General features: G+C 39.2%; 1 protein-coding gene across 6 annotated transcripts in view; it reads right to left on the bottom strand.

Annotated features, from left to right (window-relative positions):
• Window positions 1-22,151, bottom strand: part of PSD3 (pleckstrin and Sec7 domain containing 3) — a 514,520-nt gene that overhangs the window by 238,927 nt on the left and 253,442 nt on the right. The window contains exon 1 of one of the 6 annotated variants that reach the window (XM_037812503.1): window positions 1,674-1,898. The exons of the other annotated variants lie outside the window; for them this stretch is intronic. Within the exon in view, the coding sequence (XP_037668431.1) occupies window positions 1,674-1,705 (32 nt within the window). The 5' untranslated portion in view covers window positions 1,706-1,898. Of the gene's footprint in view, window positions 1-1,673; window positions 1,899-22,151 lie in introns of those variants that run through there. 6 annotated transcript variants of the gene reach the window in all.

Raw genomic sequence — 22,151 nt, 5'->3', positions numbered from 1 at the left:
TTATAAGTGGAATAACCATTTATTGTCTAAACCAGGACACTCGGAAGAGGGAACAGGGATGATAAAATCATTAAATATATAATTCTAATTGTTACAAAATAAAACCATTACCAATCCCAAAGAAAAAGTTATAGATTTATACCATGTAATAAACGCAAAAAAACCCATGTAATAGGAATGAATATATTTTTTAAGCAGGGCTGCCTGGCTTCTAATTTTTCCACCTATTTCACATATACATAACTTATGATTTCTAGTTTCCCATTGATCTACCAACTAACTGGTGGCCTGGCAGCCTCATTATTGCCCAGAATGCAGCTCAGGCTACTGCACAACCAGCTGATACACCATGACGTCCAGAGGGGCTACAGGGCTACAGAGCCCTATCCCTCCAACCACCATCAGGCTTGCAGAAGTTAGCTGTCCCTAGCAGCTCCTCTCCAAGTACACTTTATCAGCAACACCCCACATGCTGTCCTCAAAAGGGAGGTATATACAGATAGGGAAAAGAGACTGATTATTGCAGATTGTTTTCTTTTTAATTCAACCACATGATAACTCTGTTCACTGTACATATCAATTCACACATTCCCAAGTGAGACAATGTGAAAAAGTCAATAATACAAAGCTGAGGTCTACCAAACCCACGCTGGCTTATTTTATTGCCACTAATAATCATATTTAATTTTTAAACAGTCTGGAGTCAAACGCTAAACTACAGTCAACATCAGGACAACAGGCATAAACTGGTACTGACCTGTGCAAACCAAGATGTAGGATAACCCTAATTATAAGCCACCTTGAACAATCTTCCAACAGAAACACCCGCCCATTAAAATAAGTCACTTCATTATGAAAAATCTTCATGAAGATTATCAGTCTAAGCCTTCCTTTATAGGATTTGCAATATCTGACAAGTTTTGTGAAATTCATCCTATCAGAAAACTGACTTTTACAACAAGCAAGCCTGTAAGTAAACCCAAAGAAATTTCTTTTGAAGAACAATTAAGTTGCTTTGGATTTTCTCACACAAGTAGTAGAAATGTAAAATATTTACTCTAAGAACTAGATTATTTACAATCAAACAATTTTTGTAATTAAAAAAATTCCTGGAGTTGTGTTCCCTCACACTATCTTCCCCTATATAATAGCTATCACATAGGAAAAAAAGCAAGTGTCAAAGAGGATTTTCTTCTCAAACTGCTTCCTACTGTGTGTTCACGAGTCTCAGGCAAATTCACGGCATGTATTTAATCACTCCATGCAAACAATGTGATATTACATAAATAGAACTACAATGATTTTGTTCAAATATAAGAGAGTCGTCTTAATGCTAAATTTTAGCAAAGTGACTCCCGTTTCTGTTTCAAATGCCTTTGCTACTTCTGTCTACCACCTTACCCAACATAGCCTACTTCAACTAGTTTTCCTTACATTCACTAAAGGTGCTCATTTCAAAATCTGCATGCATGAATCTTACCTGGAACTTTTTGGGGAAAAAAAAAAAACTTCAGTAAAAAGAGAAAACACAAAAAAGTGAGGATGGAGAAACATCTCCATTCCTAGATGGCTTCATTCCGCCCAATTTCAGGACTTCGCTTACTTTAACAATGACAGAGATTGCTCTCCTTTAAGTTGGAAAGCCTGGCAGTACAACGGCAACACAAACTCACCAGCACCAACACAGATGGCAGGAAGAACCCATCGCGGAGGCTAGGGTGCACCTGGGCCATACTTCCTCTCGTGATCCCCTTCAGAGTTTGCTTCACTCCCCAACTAAAGTGTCTGTTCATCTCCTCTGGCTTCCGGAGATCCAGCTCCCTATGAGGTCACATTACTATGACATCACATTCTCTGCAGAGTATTTATTGTTGAGGTTTTCACACTGTTTCTACAGCCCCAACAAAAACAGGCACCAGAACACAGGGGCCACTGTATAACAAGAACATAAAGAACAATGGCGGCCCAGCCTTGCTCACGCTTGATTAAGCGGACTGGATGACCCCTATCACTGGAGATAACACCCCACCCTTTTTCCTAGAATACACAAGACATTGTCCATGTAGACTGTCGAGCATTAGGCTTTCTAAAAGTTCATCAGTGATTTGGATTTTCCCTTTTCTGTAGTTCAACTTTATTTTCCCTACTTTACCAAACAACTTTCTAACATCATAGGGTACAATCTCTACTAGTCATTTACATATGGAAAAGACCTCCCCAAAAGTTTTTTGTGTACTACAAAATGCTTTACTGGAACCTATATCTCACACCTTCAATAAATGCATTAACACTATTATCAAAAGAAGAATCAGAACATTGAGTTCAATCACTAGACTTTTCATTTTTTCATATTAGGATTGCCAGATTTATAAAATAAGAAGTAATTAAAGGATACCCAGTTAAGTTTGATTTTCAGATAACAATTCTAGTTAAGTACATTCCCATCTTTTCTCTGTATTTTCACCCTTCCATCCCAACCTGCATCTGCTACCACAGATATGAACACATACCTATCTTGTAAAATTTGTACACAGGATAAAATCCACATTCTGTGGCACGTCATATAAGGCCCTTTACAATCTGACTCCAATTGCTCTTCTAGACTTATCCCCTATCATTCCCTCTCACTCTCAGCCCACACAGAAATATTAGCTGTGCTCCCATGACTCTTTCACATGTTTTTCACTTTGCCATTCTCACCACCCCTGCCACCCCAAATTCTGCAACCCCCTACTGATCTTACAGAACCCAAGTGAAATGAGATTTTCTGAGAATCATACTCCAAACTCGCTTCTGCATTCTCAGAATACTTGATATATACCTTTATCATAGCACTATCTTTTAAAATTCCATCTCTCTCACCTACCACTGTCTTAAATTCCACTTTCTATCCACATCAACAAAAATGTTTAAAGTTACTCAATAGCCACCTGTTGAAAGAATGCAAGCCATCTAGCAATCATCTGTGTCTACTCCACCAACTTTCTAATGCATTATTAGAAATATTAAAGATCCTGGACAATTCTGGATAAACCAACTTACACAGAGAGAGAGTAGCAGATATTATCTTATTTCACATTTCCTTTGAATATATCTCTTTAATAATAAAACTAAGATAAAAAATAAATTAGGGTAACCTATAAAAATAAGTCTTTTTCCCTGCATTTAAAAAGTGTACCCTACACATTGTAATTAGAAAACAACAACAAATAGCCACCTAGTTCATTTCTATACATCAGCTAGGCAAAGCCAAGTCAGAAGAATCCCAAGAAGTGGGAAGAAATGACTCCAGCTGCAAGTAGAAAAAAGGACCAGAAACCCAGGGCAGCTATTGCTCCTTTTTACCTCTTTACCATTCCTCAGACTGAAGATGCAGAGAGACATGGAACCAGAGACTCACAAAGGCAAGTAGAAATGCATGGCTTTCATCGCCCAAATGGAATTCAGTCAAGTGAGTTCTAAGCACATATCAAGTAAGAGACACACAAAACCCTGAAGCATAAAGTGCCTCTGAGAAAGGGAGGGAAATTTTGCTGGCCATTACTGCCTAGGGCATTCATTTCCCAGGCACTGCATTCATAATATATAATCTAATGTAAAAGAAGTTACTCAAAACAGCGATAAGACCTAGGACTGATACCATTCACCTAGTAATATTTAAACATTGGTTAAGCAAGTCACTGGGCTAAGTGCTTCATAGAGATGGTCTCATTTAATCCTCAACAATCTTATGGAATGGGTCGCGGTTACCCATTTTACAGATGGGGAAACTGAGGCACAGAGCTAGGACATAGCCACCTGAACTCTGATACCTGAGCACTTTATATGCTTGAATACTATTCATTTTGCTACTGCTAGTCATCTTCTGATAACATATGTTTTCATCAGTTCAACCAAATAGTTATCAAGTCCCTCAGCATGTGCCAGGCAAAATTTTATGTGTTTGGGATACTCTGCTAAACAAAGCAGTCAAAAAAATTCTTACCCCAGGAGGACTAAATATAAATGAGAATAAGTGAGTAAATTTCATAGCAGTGAAATAGGAGATGGAAGGAGAAAAGATGATGAGTTTGGTTCGAGGACACCATAATATAAGGTATCCACAGGATGTTCAGACCAAGATGTTTGGTAGCCATGGCAACCACCACACTGCCTGTGGGAAATCAGAGGCATAGCCAACCTCATCCTGGGGATGAGATCACCTGGTGAGAGTCTACTGTGTGCAGTATGACCAAGGGACCCTGAAATGTGCCAACACAGAAATATGCCTAGCAGTACATTCATTTGAACACAATTTCCTTAAAGCAAGAGAATGAAGAGCCCTCCTTTCAATTGTTAAGATTCTACATGCAGTTCTCAGCTTGTCAGTCACCATTATTCATTTAGAAGATGCCAAAAGTGAGTAACTGCTGAAAAGCTCCAGTTACACTGACAAGGTTCAAACACTGGCACCATTGGTCACAGTTGTTGGAGTCTTGGGTTAAGTTCATTATTCAGTGAGTCTCAGTTTCTCATCTATATATACAGTGTAGATGGTAATACCAACTTCAAGAAGGTGTTTTGAAGATTAAGTGTAAAGACCCATGTAAAAAGCTCAGTACAATGTCTAGCACATAGTAAACAATGTCATCTGCCATCAAATCCATTTTCAGATCTACCACCACCACAAATATTACTCAGCTATTTTGACAATCACATGAGATAATACACCAGACATTTTATTAGCTATAAACTGCTATACAAAGATTAGCATTCAATAGGACTATTTGACTTTTATGGAGACAATTTCCTCCAATGAGTCCATTTTCAATATTTATAAAGAATACATTTCTCTAGAAGGGACTGTGTCTTAAATGATTAAGGACCTTTCATGGTTCAGAGGCAAAAATTCTGTCTTGAGCAATAAAGAATTAATACATGTCACCTTGAGGTTCTGCCCCACATGATATTTTTTAAACTGTACTCATTTTGCTCAGTCCAGCATTCAGTATTCCAGAAGAGGGCGCCAATGTGCAAGGCAATGGTGCAGAAACCGAGCAAACCCACCAAGTGAATGAAACAGGTAGCACCTGACCCTGAGGCATTTGTTTCCAATAACTGGACTTTTCATCCTTCTGGGAACTCATACCCCTCTTGAGGCTCGATCCAGGTGATGTGGATTTTCACTTTTTTCTGTTTGTGTGTGATTGTTGTTTGGTTCCACCCCCACCACCCACCCACCCCCCATAGCTCTTCTATGCCAGCTTCTCAAATGAGAATAATATCTGCATTATCAAGACAACTTTAATCCAATCACACCATAAAAATTTGAGATGATTTATTTGCAAAACAACTATCACCCGGTGCCCAGCAAGATATGCAAGAATAAAAGATAATGCAGAATCATTTATATGTTCATTATTTGCACAGAAATTTCTTTGTGGAAATTGGGATCAGTGAATCCCAATTCCAGTGGACAAGACAGGACAAGTGAATCACTTACAGACTAACTAGTTTTCCTGGAATGCTCTTAAAATGTCACTGGATATTCTGAGTTTACATCTTTCATGAAAAACAGGTTTTTTTTTGCTTTGTGACTTCACTGCCCTGATACATTTAAAAAATCTCTAGTGACACTATCACTTTTCACTCTGGCAAAAGGAAGTAAAGCAAGGGGATATTGCATTCCATTTCCTTGAAAATTAACAAGTAGATAGTCTGATAGACACCATGCCCGTTAATGACTGTTATTAAGATATAGTGGCACATTTGCTCTGAACTTAAACTTTCATCTCTACATTGAAAATCACTTCCTTATCCAAGCCAAGACATCCCATCCTTTCCCTATTTCTCAAAACATCTAAGAAAAAGTTTTACCATTTAAAAGATGGTTAATAAAAAAAAAAACAAAAAAAAAAAAACAGTCTAAACAAGTAAATAATTATATACTATACTCAAGCAAACATGTAAAGGATACTATCTAAGCTGCCAAACCCCAGTACCTTCCCTCTTGGGATTCATTAAGCATGCTCTTCATTGCTTCGTGCATTACATTTATCAGCAAGGAAGTTAAGCACCCTTAGGAAGACAGTTTACTATAATACAGAAAGAAAGAAAGCCTATCCTTCCCAAGAAGGGTAAGTTCTCCAAAGAAACGTTATAAAAAGAAATGACAGTTTTAAAAATCAAAATTGCCTAGTCTAACTCCTCCTTGCTTTTTCTCTCCAGAACCCCTACCACTAAAAAATATAAGGGGTAGAGGGGAAACAAATTAAGTCACATAAAAATCCTATGTAACAAGAAAAAAAAAAATGACAATGGATGCTTCTGCGTAGTGCTTATGAGAACATAATTCCTTAGTGAAGAAGCCAGTTCAATGATACAACTCATCAGTTTAAAAATTTTAAAAAGTGAATTCAAAAGCAGTAAATTTCCAAATAGCCATGTAAAGACTATACTCAGTTTCTCCTAAGTGCTACCTATTGCAACTACACAGAAAGTTGCTCTATTTGATATGCTAAGGGTTTCTTGGGCATTTGCTTAACCCATTTTGTGTGCAATTGTAAAAGAGAAAGAATTAGCACCACCCACCCCCCCACCCCCCCAAAAAAAAACAGAGATGCTGTTAAAGAAAGCGAAACAAGGTTGAACTAATACAGCACTCAGGAAGTTTAAAAAAAAAAAAATTAGCTCCAGTTAAGAAAGAAAGCAGGAAGGTTATCCCGGGATGGTGGGTGGGGAGTGGTAGGAACCACATAAAACCTCCTCTCTGGCACTTCTGGATTTCAACTCTTTAAAACATCCCAGCTCATCTGGAGACAGATCAAATGGGCCATCCTCACCTGGGCTATGGGAATAACAAGGACTTTTCAACTCCTTACTATACACTATGAGTGAGTTAGCTAGAATATCCATATATATTTTTGTCTTGACATTTTAAATAAATTTCTAGAATGTTTACAGCATCACATATACTATCAATATTAACCCACTTAATCCTCTTAATGCTATAAGACAGGCATTAACATTCCCATTTAACAAAAAAAAAAAAAAAAAAAAGGAAACTGAGCAGCAGATAGAGGTTAAATAACTTCCCCATGGTCACACACCAAGTATATTAGTTAGGGTTCTCTAGGGAAACAGAATCAACAAGAGATATCTATGAATATAAGATTTTATAAAAGTGTCTCATGCAACTGTAGGTATGCATGAGTCCAAATTCCATAGGGCACGCAGCAAACTGGCAACTCCGATGAAAGTGTTCAATGAACTCCTCAGGCAGCAAATTGACAACCTCCAATGAAGCTGTTTGATGAACTCTTCAGGAAATGCTTCCCTGGCTAGCTGAAGAAATACTGAAGGTCCTCTATCTTTCTCACTTAAGTCTTCAACTGATTGGATTAAACCCAGCTGATTGAATTCTCTCATTGAGGAAGACACACCTTCGTTAACTTAATCAGTCACAGCTGCAGCCAATTGACTGATGATTAAATAAACCAGCCTTCTGGTTAACCAGCTACAAATGTCCTTGAGGTAATGGTTAGGCCAGTGGTTATTTGACCAGACACCTGGACTCCATCACCTGGCCAAGCTGACACATGAACCTAACCATCACAGTCCAACCCTTGTCAACTTGGCAGTTATACAAAGCACCTTAAACGATACTTTATCTCTAAGTAAAGAACAATAACAGACATATATTGCCTAACAATACTGAGCTACCCTGCATGCAACCAAAAATACACTAAATCTCTCCAGAATAGAGTACAAGTCCTTGGGTTACATTAACTCTTCAACTTGATTTCCTTTAACTTAAATACTGCAAAATGAACAATATAGCTTATGTCATATGATTAGGGGATAAGATAAAGAAAAGATATTTGCTTTACAGACAAATACAAACATACTCATAAAAAAATAAGGAGGAAATATTCATGCCATCAAGTCCTCGTTTCTGTAACTGGTCACTCTGTAAATGGGCCAGAGTAGCACACCCAAATGAGGACTATGTTGTCTCCAAAATCCAAAAAGGCCAACTAAGCATTGTGCCTCATTTTTGGTTGTGGGAGGGGCCAGATGCAACAGCTTATCCTTCACCTTAGAAAGGATATCTTGATATGCCCCACACCACTGGACACCTAGAAATTTTACTGAGGTGGAAGGCCCTGTATTTTTGTTGGATTTATCTTCCATCCTCTGACACACAAATACCTTACCAGCAAATCTGAAGTAGTTGCTACTTCTTGCTCACTAGGCCCAATCAACAGGATATCATCAATATAATGGACCAGTGTGATGTCTTCTGGGAGGGAGAAACAATCAAGATAACTGCAGACAATATTATGACACAGGGCTGGAGAGCTGACATAACACTGAGGTAGCACAGTGAATGTAAACTGCTGGCCTTGCCAGCTGAATGCAAACTGTTTCTGGTGGTCCTTATAACAGCTATTGAGAAGAAAGCATTTGCCAGATCAACAGCTGCATACCAGGTACCAGGGGAAGTGTTGATTTGCTCAAGCAATGATACCACATCTGGAAAAGCAATTGGAGTCACCACCTGGTTAAGTTTACAATAATCCACTGTCATACTCTAAGATCCATCTGTTTTATGCACAGGCCAAATAGAGTTGAATGGGGATGTGGTGAGAATCAGCACCCCTGTATCCTTCAAGTCCTTAAGAGTGGCATTCATCTCTGCAATCCCTCTAGGAATACGGTATTGCTTCTGGTTTACTATTTTGTGAGGCGGGGCAGTTCCAGCAGCTTCCACTTGGCCTTTCCCACCATAATAGCCCACACTCCACAAGTCAGGGAACCAATATGAGGATTCTGCCAGTTACTGTGTATGTCTATTCCAATTATGCATTCCGGAACTATGGAAATAACCACAGAATGGGTCTGAGTACCCACTGGATCCACTGTGAAACAGACCTGAGCCAAAACTCCATCAGTCACCTGACCTCCATAAGCCCCAACTCTGACTGGTCTCCGGGAATTAATGTCACTTCTGAACCAGTGTCTAATAATCCATGAAATATCTGATCCTTTCCTTTTCCCCAATGCAATTACCCTGGTAAAAGGGTGTAGGTACCCCTAAGGAAGGCTAGGAGGAAGATTAACAGTGTAAATTTTTGGCAGTGTAACAGGGTCCTTCCCCAAGGGTACCCAGCCTTCCCTTCATTCAAGGGGCTCTGGCTCTGTAAACTGTCTCAAGTCTGGGAACTGATTAAGGGGCCATGACTCTTTTTGTAATTCAAGGCAGACTTTTGCTCACTTGACCTAGAATTCTTCTGCTTATACAGCTCAGACAAGAATTTAGTAGACTACCCATCTATTTTACTAGGTACTCCATGATCTACTAGCCAATGCCATAAGTCTCTGCGAGTCAGACTATTTTGACTGCTGCCTTGAGCCTGTTTTCCACTATGTTGGCCACACCCACCCTGTCATTGACAATTAACTGCTGCCACGTGGCTTCTGCCGACTCCGGATCCGATTATCCCCATTGTGTTTAAGGATTCCAGCTCAGTGACAGCAGTTCCCACTGTAATACCTGACCTACAGAGAAGGGTGACTACAGAACTCTTCAGGGATGACAGAGCTAGTCTCACAAATTTATTCCTCACAGTCATGGTAAAAGGTGTGTCCTCTGGACATTTCAGGGGTATGTTAGCAGGTCTTCTATGATAAATCCACTCTAACATTCCAATCTGTCTTAAGCCTTTGAATCCCCTCCTCCACATTATACCAGGGCAGTTCTGGCATTTCAACCTCAGGTAATGCCAGCCACCTTTTGATCCATGTTTCAGCCAACCACAGAAACAAACTGTCAATGCCCTTTCTAACCTCCTGAGTGACAACCATGAATGCAGAACCTCTGCTTAGTGGGCTCATATCAGTAAATTTAGCCTGATCCAACTTTATATTCCTTCCACCATTATCCCACACCCTTAATATTCATTCCCACACATATTCCCCTGATTTCTGCCTGTATAAATTGGAAAACTCATACAGTTTTTTTGGAGTATAGCATACTTCCTCATGGGTCACACTTTGTACCTCACCCTTCAGGGCCTGCTGGGACTTTAGCCTAGTTATAGGTCTTGAAGCAAAGACTGGTGGTGGAGCTGGGTCATAAAAAGAATTACAAGCATCCCTCAAGCCATTTACCTCAGGATATTCCGTTGTGGTTTCACCTTGTGAAAGAGGATTAATCTCTCCAGAGGAGTGAGGGCTGCTTCCTCAGGGGAGGCGATTACAGGTTTAGCAGGCAGTGAAAGGTTAATCTCTTTAGGTGGAGACTGGAAAGCAGGCTGCTCAGGGCAGACTGAAAGTGTGGGGGGGGGGGGGGCGGTTTCCTCAGGACAGACCACTACAGGTATATCTAACAAAGACTCAGCAGAATCCAGGGTTCCAATATCCTCACTGCCATTATTATCAATCCATATGTCCCATCCCAAGTTTCAGGATCCCATTCTTTTCCAATTAATGCCTTTATTTTAACAGCAGACACCCTTTGAGGTTGAGATTTTAGTTTACGTTGTAAATCTGCTACTTGCACAATGAGACCCTGGGTATGGTTTTCAGAAATCTTAAGTCTGCAGCCACAGGAAATAAGATTTTCTTTCAGGGCACATATAGAAACCTCTACATCTGTCATACGGCACTGAAGATTCAAATTTGCAGCCTTTGGTTCATCCCTTTCTCTTATAACTTTATCCAGCATATCTAAGAGCAACCAGCCAACATCATTATACCTCTTAACTATGCAATACTCTGCTAAGGTATCAAAAACAGTGTCACCCAGAGCCTTGCTTCATACAAGAGTATGATTAGGAGAATCAAACAGTGATATTTTGCATATCTCCATTACCAACTCACACCACGGAATGTCAGTGCCATCTTGATTATTGGAAATGGAGTCATAAGTGCCAGTAAATCAAATCAGAATAAAAAACCAATTGTAACAGCCTATTTTAAGATTCTATTTCTCAAGAACCACTGCCGGTACCAAGCTGTATTAGTTAGGATTCTCTAGAGCAAACAGAATCAACAAGAGATATCTATGAGTATAAGATTTATAAAAGTGTCTCACGCAACTGTGTGTATGCAAGAGTCCAAATTCTATAGGGCAAACTGGCAACTCCAATGAAGGTGTTCGATATACTCTTTAGGCAGAGAACTGGCAACTCCGATGAAGGTATCTGATGAACCTCTCAAGCAGCGAACTGGCAACTCCAATGAAAGTGTTCAATGAACTCCTCAGGAAATGCTTCGCTGGCTAGCTGAAGAAGTGAAGGTCCTCTATCTTTCTCACTTAAATCTCCAACTGATTGGATTAAATCCAGCTGATTGAATTCTCTCATTGTGGAAGACACACCCTTCGTTAATGTAATCAGTCACAGCTGTAGCCAAATGACTGATGATTTAACAAACCAGCCTTCTGGTTCATTAACCAGCTACAAATGTCCTTGCAGTAACAGTTAGGACAGTGCTTGCTTGACCAGGCATCTGGACACCATCACCTGGCCAAGTTGACACATGAACCTAACCATCATATTAAGTAAGTGGCAAAACTGGGATAATTCTCAAGCCAGGCAGTTTTAGATCCAGAGTCCAAGTTCTTAACCAATATGCTATATGGCCTTTCTTCTGTTATAGTATGATATTATATTTCAAGTAACACATTGGTATAAGGGAACAAATACATCTCCTTTTTAACGGACATCAATGTGACTAAATGCGCTCACTCACTATAGCTGCATAACTGTGTACAACCAAATTTGCACAAATTGTCTCACCAATTATTTAGTAAAGGACCTACTGTGCACCAGCCATCCTTCTAGGTACAAAGGGCACAGCAATGAACATAAAGCCCTGTGTTCCATATGCCTTCTAGTAAGAAGAGACAAACCTTCTGGTAATAGACACAAACCAAATGAGATCCTCCCTCTCTCTCCCAGCTCCTCTCCCACAGATATATGACGATGATCTGTCATGAGCCAGCCACCGTAGCTGACATTCGGAGAGTGATCATGGTAAATGCCGTGGAGACAGACATGGCTGACAAGAAATTAAGGGAGGCTGGGGGCTGCTATTTTATTCACAGCACCGAGAAGATGCCATTTAAACAGAAAACTGAAGGGAGGGAGGGATTTGGCCTTACAGGTCGTTTCAGGAAGACCATTCCAAACAAATACCAAGGCCTGGTCAGTAAAGCGTGTGGCATATGCCGTAAAGACTGCTATGGCTGGAGAGGAGTAAGCAGGGGAAGACTTGGGATTAAAGAAGTCATGGGACCAGAATTCCCTTATATTTCCAAAGCAGCCCCTCACTCAGAAGCCCCAGAACTAACTGCCAGTTCTCAAACATGTATTTTCAGAAAAGGTACAATTTAAAAGAGGTTGTTGGTATCCTATGCACCTTAGGCACACCTTAGCTTCCAAAGTTAGTGGGCTGTTTTTCAGCTCCTCCCCTACCTTCTGCAGAGCTTGATTTTCTCCATGATCAATCGGCATTACCTAAGCACCCATATTCCAGCAGTCACCCAATTCATCCTGCAGCATGAGAATCCACTACATACTCTCCTGCACTGTCCTCGAAGGGCTGGCCTAGGACTTTGTGAAGACCAAGTTTGTCTTAATGGATCACACTCCTATTCCAGTGTCTAGGACAAATGGCTGGCATATAACAGCTGCTAAATAAAAGTATCCTAAGTCGAACTGCAGGAAACTTAAAAGCAAAAGTCAAGTGACTAAGCTCCTTTCCCTGCCGCACACAGTAACTTGATGTGCTAATCTCAACACGCCAATAAACTTGAGTGGGAGATGCATGGAAATAATTAGGATGCCTCTTCTCATGGACCTGTATCAAAAACCTGGATGTTTCAGCTGCCTATACCCATCCGGTTAGAATTATTTCAGTAATTTTAAGTATTTGCTTCCTATGGAATCTAGAAGCGCTGACCAATGAAAGACATATGCAGATCAACCCTCCCAAGATTTTTCCCCAATTTTTAGAATTTTTTAACAAAATTTTAACTTCTCCTTATATCACACCATGGGGAACCATTGTGGACAAGTGACAATAGTGAAGTGAATGGAGAAGGGGAGAAGGAAGAAAGGAACCTCAATTCTTAATACCTAATGTTAGAAAAGTAAAACCATAATTACCAAACAAAAGATTATACCTTAGCTTAAAAAAGAAAAACACCAAAAACACTACCATTGTCAGTTTCCAAGCTACGTATGTTCCTAAGCATTACCTGTAAACCAGTTTCTTCCTATCTCTATTAATTTATACTTTAAAATAGTTAACCAAATTTTGGGGAGCTGTATATCATCTTAGTTTGCTCTTTGACACTACGACCTCCTAAAAAATCAAACTACCTGCAATGGGAGGGGAGTGAGACTCATGTTCCCTTAATGTAAGTTAGATGTTATCTTCTAATGCTGTCCTAAAATATGTTGTCATTTTAAAATTGAAATGTTGGGATTCCAGAAGTAGAAAGCTTAGTGCTATGAGCTGGGTCAGATTTATTGGACACAAGACAGGACAATCTGCTCTCCATATAAGCTGAGAATTAAAGGGAACTAGCAGACAAATTCAGTGAGTGCCCAAAAAAGAAACAGTAGCATTTAAATTCAAGTGGGAAGAAAAATCACATTTTATGACTTTTTAGCATGTGGAAGGGCATTTACATATATAATCTCATTTGAATGACAATCAGGGAAACCTCCTAGCACAGTTTCTTCAAGTGAAGATGGTGGAGTGGTGAGGTGTGGAACTTAGTCACCCCTTTGGGCAGCTGGTAAATAGCCAGGAACTGTATGGAACAGCTGCTTCAAGGACTTCTATGACCCGTCACGCATCATACACCAATGTGGAACAGGTGGAACGGCTCAGATCCCACCAAGAAACTGTAAGTGTTCCTAGCCAGGGGGCTAGTGCCCCTTCCCCCCAGGAAGGGCAGACTCTCTTGGAGCTGGTTCCCCAAGGGAAAAAGAAACAATCTGTGCTGGGAGCAAGAAGGGGGGCTCAACCATGCACCAATTGCAGAATTAATTAAATTCAGACTGCTGAATAAAAGATCCAAGCACAGTTAAGACAGGAGCAGGCACCAAAGGAGCCCAGAGGAATCCTTCTGACAGAGAGGAGGCGGGGCTGACAACAACAACAACAACAACAACAAAGACTTTTGGAGTTGGAGGTATTCAGAATACTGGGAAAGGGCTGGGCTCCAAGAAAAAAGGGCACACAGAGACAGGTACCGAATCGGCTCTGGCTTCCAAACCCAGGGAAGCTGGGGTCCGGAGTCTGGCTCCAAAAAGGTTGTTTTGTTCGCTTTTCCCCTTTTTTGCTCTCTGACTCCTTATCGTTTTACCTTTCAATGGCCCCTCAGAGTTCCTGCTTCAGCACCACCCCTGGCAAGGGCAAAATGTGGAATTAAGAATTAAAGTTGTCTGAGAGTAACAATTCAGGTGAAAGAGATAATAGCCTAAAGGCTTATCTTTAAATAGTCCATACCAGGACTGACAAAACTTGGGGGCTGGGGAAATACCTTGAAAGGGTTTGTTTTTTTGTTTTGTTTTGTTTTTTAAATAACTATTCTAAGTAGCTCATTACAGAAAGCCTCAGATATCTGCAATTGGCTGCTGGATCCAGGCAAGAACAGAGCTAAAACAGTCTGAGAGAAAAAGCAATGAGTCTAGTGGAGAAGACAATTCTCTAAAGGGCATCAATTCCCCAAGACAAAGGGGGGTGGGGCCCAGCTAAAGTGGTGGCCCTCCTTCAGAGAACTCAGAACCCAGAGGCTGGAAAACAGAAACCAGCTTGAGTCAGACATACCCCTGGCAGGGACAGGGTCTGCGGAGAATTAAAGGCACCAGTGGCACCTCTTTACACCGGTGGGGAGCTGCAGGCTGACATGTGCCACTTACTGGACAGGATAAGAAAAGCACAGAGTACAGGGGCTTCATAGGAGGATCTGACAACCTGCAGGGTCTCATTCTCAGGGAAACTTCATACCCTCTTCCTGAACCTGGGCCTGTCTGAATGGGAAAATCTGATTAGGGTCTATCATATCTGGGGAGACCCTCTGACAAAAAGATTACATAGAGGCAGGGAAAAAACTAGAAAAACAACAGGTCAAAAATTCTGATCAACTAAACAGAAGCAAGGTTAGAGGTCTAGAATAAGTTGAACTCAACCTCAAAGGATAGAGAACAAAGCCAACCAACAAGAAAACCCTAGGTAAAAGAGTGAAAACGAGCTCCAGAATAAACTAAACAAGAAAATCAGATGCCTAGACAGCTAAAAATAACGAGACATACTAGGAAACATGAAAATATGGACCAGCCAAACAAACTAACACTTCAACTGAGATACAGAAATTCAAACAACTAATAATCAAACAAATCTCCTATATCAATCCAAAATTCAAATCAATGAGCTGAGGGAAGATATGGCAAAAGAGATGAAGGACAGAAAGAAAACACTGGGTGGACATAAGGAGGAACTTGAAAGTCTGAAAAAAAAAAAAAAGGCAGAACTTAGGGAATTGAAAGGCAAAACAAAAGAGATGAAAAACACAATGGAGATTTACAACACCAGATTTGAAGAGGCAGAAGAAAGGATTCATGGACATCTGAAATCCTAAACACAAAGGAACAAATAGGGAAAAGAATGGAAAAACATGAGCAGGGGCTCAGGGAACTGAATGACAACATGAACCTCACAAATATACATGCTGTGGGTGTCCCAGAAGGAAAAGAGAAGGGAAAGGGGGCAGAAATAGTAGAAGAAATAATCACTGAAAATTTCACAACTCTTATGAAAGACATAAAATTACCGATTCAAGAAGTACAACACACCCCAAACAGAATGGACCCCAATAGACCTACTCCAAGACACTTATTGATCAGATTGCCCAATATCAAAGACAAAGGGAGAATTCTGAAAGCAGCAAGAGAAAAGCAATGTATCACATAGGAAACTTAACAGGAAAAGTCAAGTGACTAAGCTCGATAAGACCATGTACAGATTTCTCCACAGAAACCATGGAGATGAGAAGACCCTTTCATCTATGGGCAACTGATCTTTGATAAGGCAGTCAAGCCAAAGCAACTGGGACAGATCAGTCTTTTCAATAAATGCTGTTTGGAGAACTGGAGATCCATATTCAAAAGAATGAAAGGACTCCTATCTCAAACCCTATACAAAAATTAACTCGAAATGGATCAAACACCTAAACGTTAGCACTAAGACCATAAGACTTTTAAGAAAATGTAGGGAAATATCTTAAAGATCTTCTGATAGGAGGTGCTTTCCTAGACCTTATACCCAAAGCACGAGCAATCAAAGAAGAACTAGATAAATGGGATCTCTTCAAAATTAAACTTTTGTACATCAAAGGACTTTATCAGAAAAGTAAAAAGGCAGCCTACACAATGTGAGACAATATTTGGAAACCACATATCAGATAAGGTTTAATATCCCAAATATATAGAGAGATCCTACAACTCAACCAGAGAAGGACAAACAACCCAATTAAAAAATGGGCAAAAGACATGGATAGACACTTTTCTGAAGAGGAAATACAAATGACTCAAAAACATATGAAAAGATGCTCAACTTCACTGGCTATTAGGGAAGTGGAAATCAAAGTCACAATGAGATATCATCTCACATCTACTATAATGGCCATTATCCAAAAAACAGAAAACTACAAGTGCTAGAGAAGATGTGGAAAAAGAGGCACACTTATTCACTGTCTGTGGGAACACAGAATGGTGCAGTCACTCTAGAAGGCAATGTGGAAGTTCCACGGGAAAGTAAGTATAGAATTGCCATATGTATGATCGAGCAACTCCATTAGTAGGTATATACTCAAGAGAAATTGAAAGCTAAAACACGAATGGACATTTTTAAACCAATGTTTATACTAGCATTATTCATGACTGCCAAGAGATGGAAACAGCCCAAATGTCCATCAATGGACGAGTGGATAAACAAACTGTGGTATATACACATGATGGAATATTATGCAGCTGTTAAGACAGAAGTCACGGAACATATAATAACGTGGATGAATCTTGAGGATGTTATGTTGACTGGAGTTAGCCAGAAACAAAAGGACAAATACTGTATGGTCTCACTAATATGAACTAACATTAATGAACAAACTTTGACAGTCAAAAGCCGAGAACACAGGTTGTCAGCAGATGGAAAGAGGGTAAAGACTGGGCATTTGATGCTCAAAGACTATAGAATGTTCCACAGGTTTGATTATAGATATCCAGAAATGGATAGCATAATACTTCCTGATGATGGGACAATATTGTAAGTACACTGAACAAATGTTTCTGTGAGTAAAGCTGAAAGAGGACTGCTAGGGGCAAGTATGACACCACAAGGAAAGACAGACAATAAAGACGGGGACTGTATAACTTAGTGAAACCTAGAGTGGTCAATGATGGTGACTAAATGTACAAATATAAAAGTGTTGTTCCATGTGGGAGAATAAGTGAATGCCAACTTGCAAGGTGTTGAAAAGGGGATGGTATTAGGGAAAAATATCATCAAAGCAAACTGGAGTCTATGGTTAACAGTAACACTGTAATACACTCCCATTAAATGTAACAAAGGCAATATACCAAAGCTAAATGTCTATGAGAAGGGGGATATAACAGACAAATACGGGATTCTTGATAGTGGTGTTGCTGTCTGACCCTGTTGTTACATTGCACTATATGGTATTTTAATTTTTTTCATCTTTTTTTATTATTCTTAAATTTTTTTGAAGTAATGAATATGTTCAAGTGCTGATTGTGGTGACGAATGCACAACTATATGATGATACTGGGAACAGCTGATTGTACACTGGATGATTGTATGGTATGTGAATATATTTCTATAAAATATCAGGGAAAAATATAAACAGGAATGTAAATGCTGGAGAAAACATGACGAGAGGGATGGACCTATTTATTGTTGGTGGGGAAGTAGAATGGAGTAGCCTATCTGGAGGACAGTGTGGTAGTTCCACAAGATGCTAAATATGTGGATGCCATGAGGTACTGCAATGTCACATGGAGTGACTGTGTGATTGTGAAAACCTTGTGGCTCACACTTCCTTTATCCAATGTATGGACGGATGAGCAGAAAAATGGGGACAAAAAATTAATTAAAAATAGGGTTGGATGGGGGGTGGTGGAATGTTTCAGGTGCTCTTTTTTACTTTTTGTTTTTGGAGTAAGGAAAATGCTCAAAATTGATTCTGGTGATGAATGTACAACTCTATGATGGTACTATGAATGACTATACACTGTGAATGACTGTAGGGTATGTGAATATATCTCTATAAAACTATTTTTAAAAAAGGCATCCCTCCAGACAGATGGATTTTGAAAAGACATCCCCTTTGATAGACATCTTAGAAAATGAAGCCCCATGCCAGGGCTCACTGCTAGGACAGAAGAATTTAAGAAATGTGTCAGTCTTTTACATCAGAGACCTCTGGGTACCCCAAAGAACTGATGGAGTAATTAGAACACTAATTTACCTTTAGACCACATGGTCTCAAGAAAGCCAACTCCAGAGATTCCTAGCAATAGGACATCTAACAAGTTAGAGTTCACATGAAAATCATTGAGGCCTGAAGAATTCAGCCTCCTGACTCCAAATCCAGCACTTTTTCTTTGACAATACAAATCACTGGTAACATATCTACCTTCCAAAAGGATACGATCAGTCTCAAGTATTGAGAAAGTATTGACATACTTTTCAAGCAGACTAAAATTTACAGCGAGCATGTGGTCAAGGGAAAGGGGTCATCATTTCCAGTAACCCAGGAAACTAGTAAAGGAGGAGGTGATGCAAGAGGCAGAGGAAACCAGTGTGAAGTCCTGAAAGGAATGCTTCAGAACCAGATCATGAGCTCCCTTATAAAGGAAGAAAAAGTGATGCTCCTGAATAGAAACATAAAAGCCAGCAGCTCCCAACCCACTTTTTTTTTTCCCCACTGAAAAGCAAATGAGGTTATTGCATATGGCAAAACTATACAAATACATACATTTCATTAATTTCAACAAAGAAAAGTACAGGACCAGATGACTTTACAGGCAAATTCTACCAATCATTACATGAAAAATTAATACCAAACCTGCTCAAACTTTTCCAAAAAAGGATGAAGAGGAGGGAACACTAACATAACTCATTCTATAAGGCCAACATCACCCTTCATACCAAAGCCAGATAAAGAAACTATAAGAAAAGAAAGTTAAAAACCAATTTCTCTCATGAATATAGATGCAAAAATCCTCAACAAAATACTTGCAAATTGAATCCAACAGCACACTGAAAGAATTATACACCGTGATCAAGTGGGTTTTATTCTAGGTATGCAAGAGTGGTTCAACACAAAAAAAATCAATTAATGCAATACACCACACATGAACAAACTGAAGGGAACAGAACACATCATCTCGATTGACAAGGAAAAGGCATTTGACAAAAATCCAGCATCCCGTCTTGAAAAACACTTCGAAAGATAGGAATAGAAGGAAATTTCCTCAGCACGATAAAGGGCATATTTGGAAAAGCCACAATTAACATCATACTCAATGGTGAAAGATGGAAAGCTTTTCCTCTAAGATCAAGTATAAGACAAGGATGCCCACTAGTACCACTGTTATTCAATACTGCACTAGAAGTTCTAGCTAGTGCAGTTAGGCATGAAAAAGAAATAAAAGGAGTCTATATGGGAAAAGAAGTTGCAAAACTTTCACTATTTGCAGATGACATGATCCTTTATATGGAAAGTCCCAAAAGATCTACAAAAAGCTACTAGAGCTAACAAACGAGTTCAGCAAAGTGGTGGATGATATGACAGCAACACACAAAAATCAGTAGTCTTTTGATACACTAGTAATGAGGAGGAAATCAAGAAAATAATTCCATTTACAATAGCAAGTAAGAGAATCAAATACCTAGGAATATATTTAACCAAGGATATAAAGGACTTGTACACAGGAAAACTACAAAACATTTTTCAAAGAAATCAAGACCTAAATAAATGGAAGGACATTCCTGTTCATGGATTGGAAGACTAAATATCGTCAAGATGTCAATTCTACCCAAAGTGATTTACAAATTCAATGCAATCCCAATCAAAATCCCAACAGCCTACTTTGCAGAAATGGAAAAGACAATTATAAAATTTATTTGGAAGGGCAAGGGGCCCTGAACAGCCAAAAACCAAGCTGGAAGACTCACAATTCCTGATTTTAAAGCATATTACAAAAGTACAATGGTCACAACAGCATGGTACTGGCATAAAGATAGACATATTGACCAATACAATTGAATTGAGAGTTCAGAAACAGACCCTCATATCTATGGCCAACTGATTTTTGACAAGGCTTTTAAGTCCACTAACTGGGACAAAACACTCTCTTCAATAAATGGTGTTGGGAGAACTGGATATTCATATGCAAAAGAATGAAAGAGAACCCTATCTCACATTTTATACAAGAATTAACTCCAAATGGATCAAATACCTATATAAAAGCCAGGACCATAAAACTCCTAGAAGAAAATGTAGGGAAGCATCTTCAAGATCTTGTGGTAGGTAATGGTTTCCCAGACTTTTCACCCATAGCACAAGCAATGAAAGAAAAATTAAAAAATAAAAATAAAAAAACCAGATAGATAGAAGCGCCTCAAAATTAAAAACTTCTGTGCTTCAAAGGACTTTGTCAAGAAAGTGAAAAGCAGCCTACTCAATAGGAAAAAATAGTTGGAAACCACATATCTGACAAGGATTTAATATCCAGAATATATAAAGAAATCCTACATCTAAACAAAAAAGACAAACAACCCAATTAACAAATGGGCAAAAGACTTGAACAGACATTTTCCCAAAGAGGAAATACAAATGGCCAAAAAGCACATGAAAAGATGCTCAACATTACTGGCTATTAAGAATATGCAAATCAAAACCACAATGAGATATTTCACACCTACTAGAGTGGCTACTATTAAAAAAAAAAGAAGAGAAAGAAAACCACAAGTGTTAGAGAGGATGTGGAGAAACAGAGACACTCATTCACTGCTGGTGGGAATGTAAAATGGTGCAGCCGCAGTGACGTTAGTGCGGCGGTTCCTGAAGAAGCTAAATACAGAACTGCTGTATGATCTGGCAATCCCACAACAGGTATATACCCAGAAGAACTGAAAGCAGGGCCTCAGACATTTGCACACTGATGTTATAGCAGCAATACTCACAACTGTCAAAAGACGGAAACAATCCAAGTATCTATCCCACCAATGAACAGATAAACAAAATGTGGTATATACATACGATGGCGTATTATTCAGCTGTAAGAAGGAATGAAGTCCTGATACATGCAATGACGTGGATGAGCCTTGAGGACATTATGCTGAGTGAAGTAAGCCAGACATAAAAGAAAATATTGCATGGTCTCACTCATATGAACTAATTATAATAAGCAAACTCAGAGTTAGAATCTAGAATATAAGTTACCAGCAGATAGAATGGGGTAGAGAATGGGGAGCTGATACCTAATTTCTGCAGAATTTTTAATTAGTTTGATAGCAAATGTTTGGAAATGGATAGTGGTGATGGTAGCACATCACTGTGAGTGTAAATAACAGCGTTAAATTATGTTTGTGAATGTGATTGAAAGGGGAAGTTTTGGGTCATGCACGCTACTAGAAGGAAAGTTAGAGTGTAAAACATGGAACTATGTAACTTTTGGTTATACTGACAACTTTGGTTAATAGTACAGATATAAGAATGTTCTTTCATGAATTGTAACAAATGCATGTCATTATTATTAGGGTGGCATATGGAAAAAAACACACCTAATGCAAACTATGGACCACAGTTAACAGTAATAGTTTAATATTCTTTCATAAATTGTAACAAAGGGACCACACCAGTGCAAAAATCTCAACAATAGGGGGTATTTGGGAACATTTTATTTTTTACACTACTTATGTAGGCCTACAACCTCTCTAATTAAAAAACAATTAAAAATTATGCTAAGTGATACCAGACACAAAGTACTATTTATAGTATGATTCCATTTTTATAAAGTGTAAATATAAATAAATCTACAGAAACAGAATTAGATCACTGGCTAAGG

This window comes from Choloepus didactylus, chromosome 20, assembly GCF_015220235.1.
Source record: "Choloepus didactylus isolate mChoDid1 chromosome 20, mChoDid1.pri, whole genome shotgun sequence".
Taxonomy (NCBI): domain Eukaryota; kingdom Metazoa; phylum Chordata; class Mammalia; order Pilosa; family Megalonychidae; genus Choloepus; species Choloepus didactylus.
This window is presented reverse-complemented; position numbering and strand designations above follow the sequence as displayed.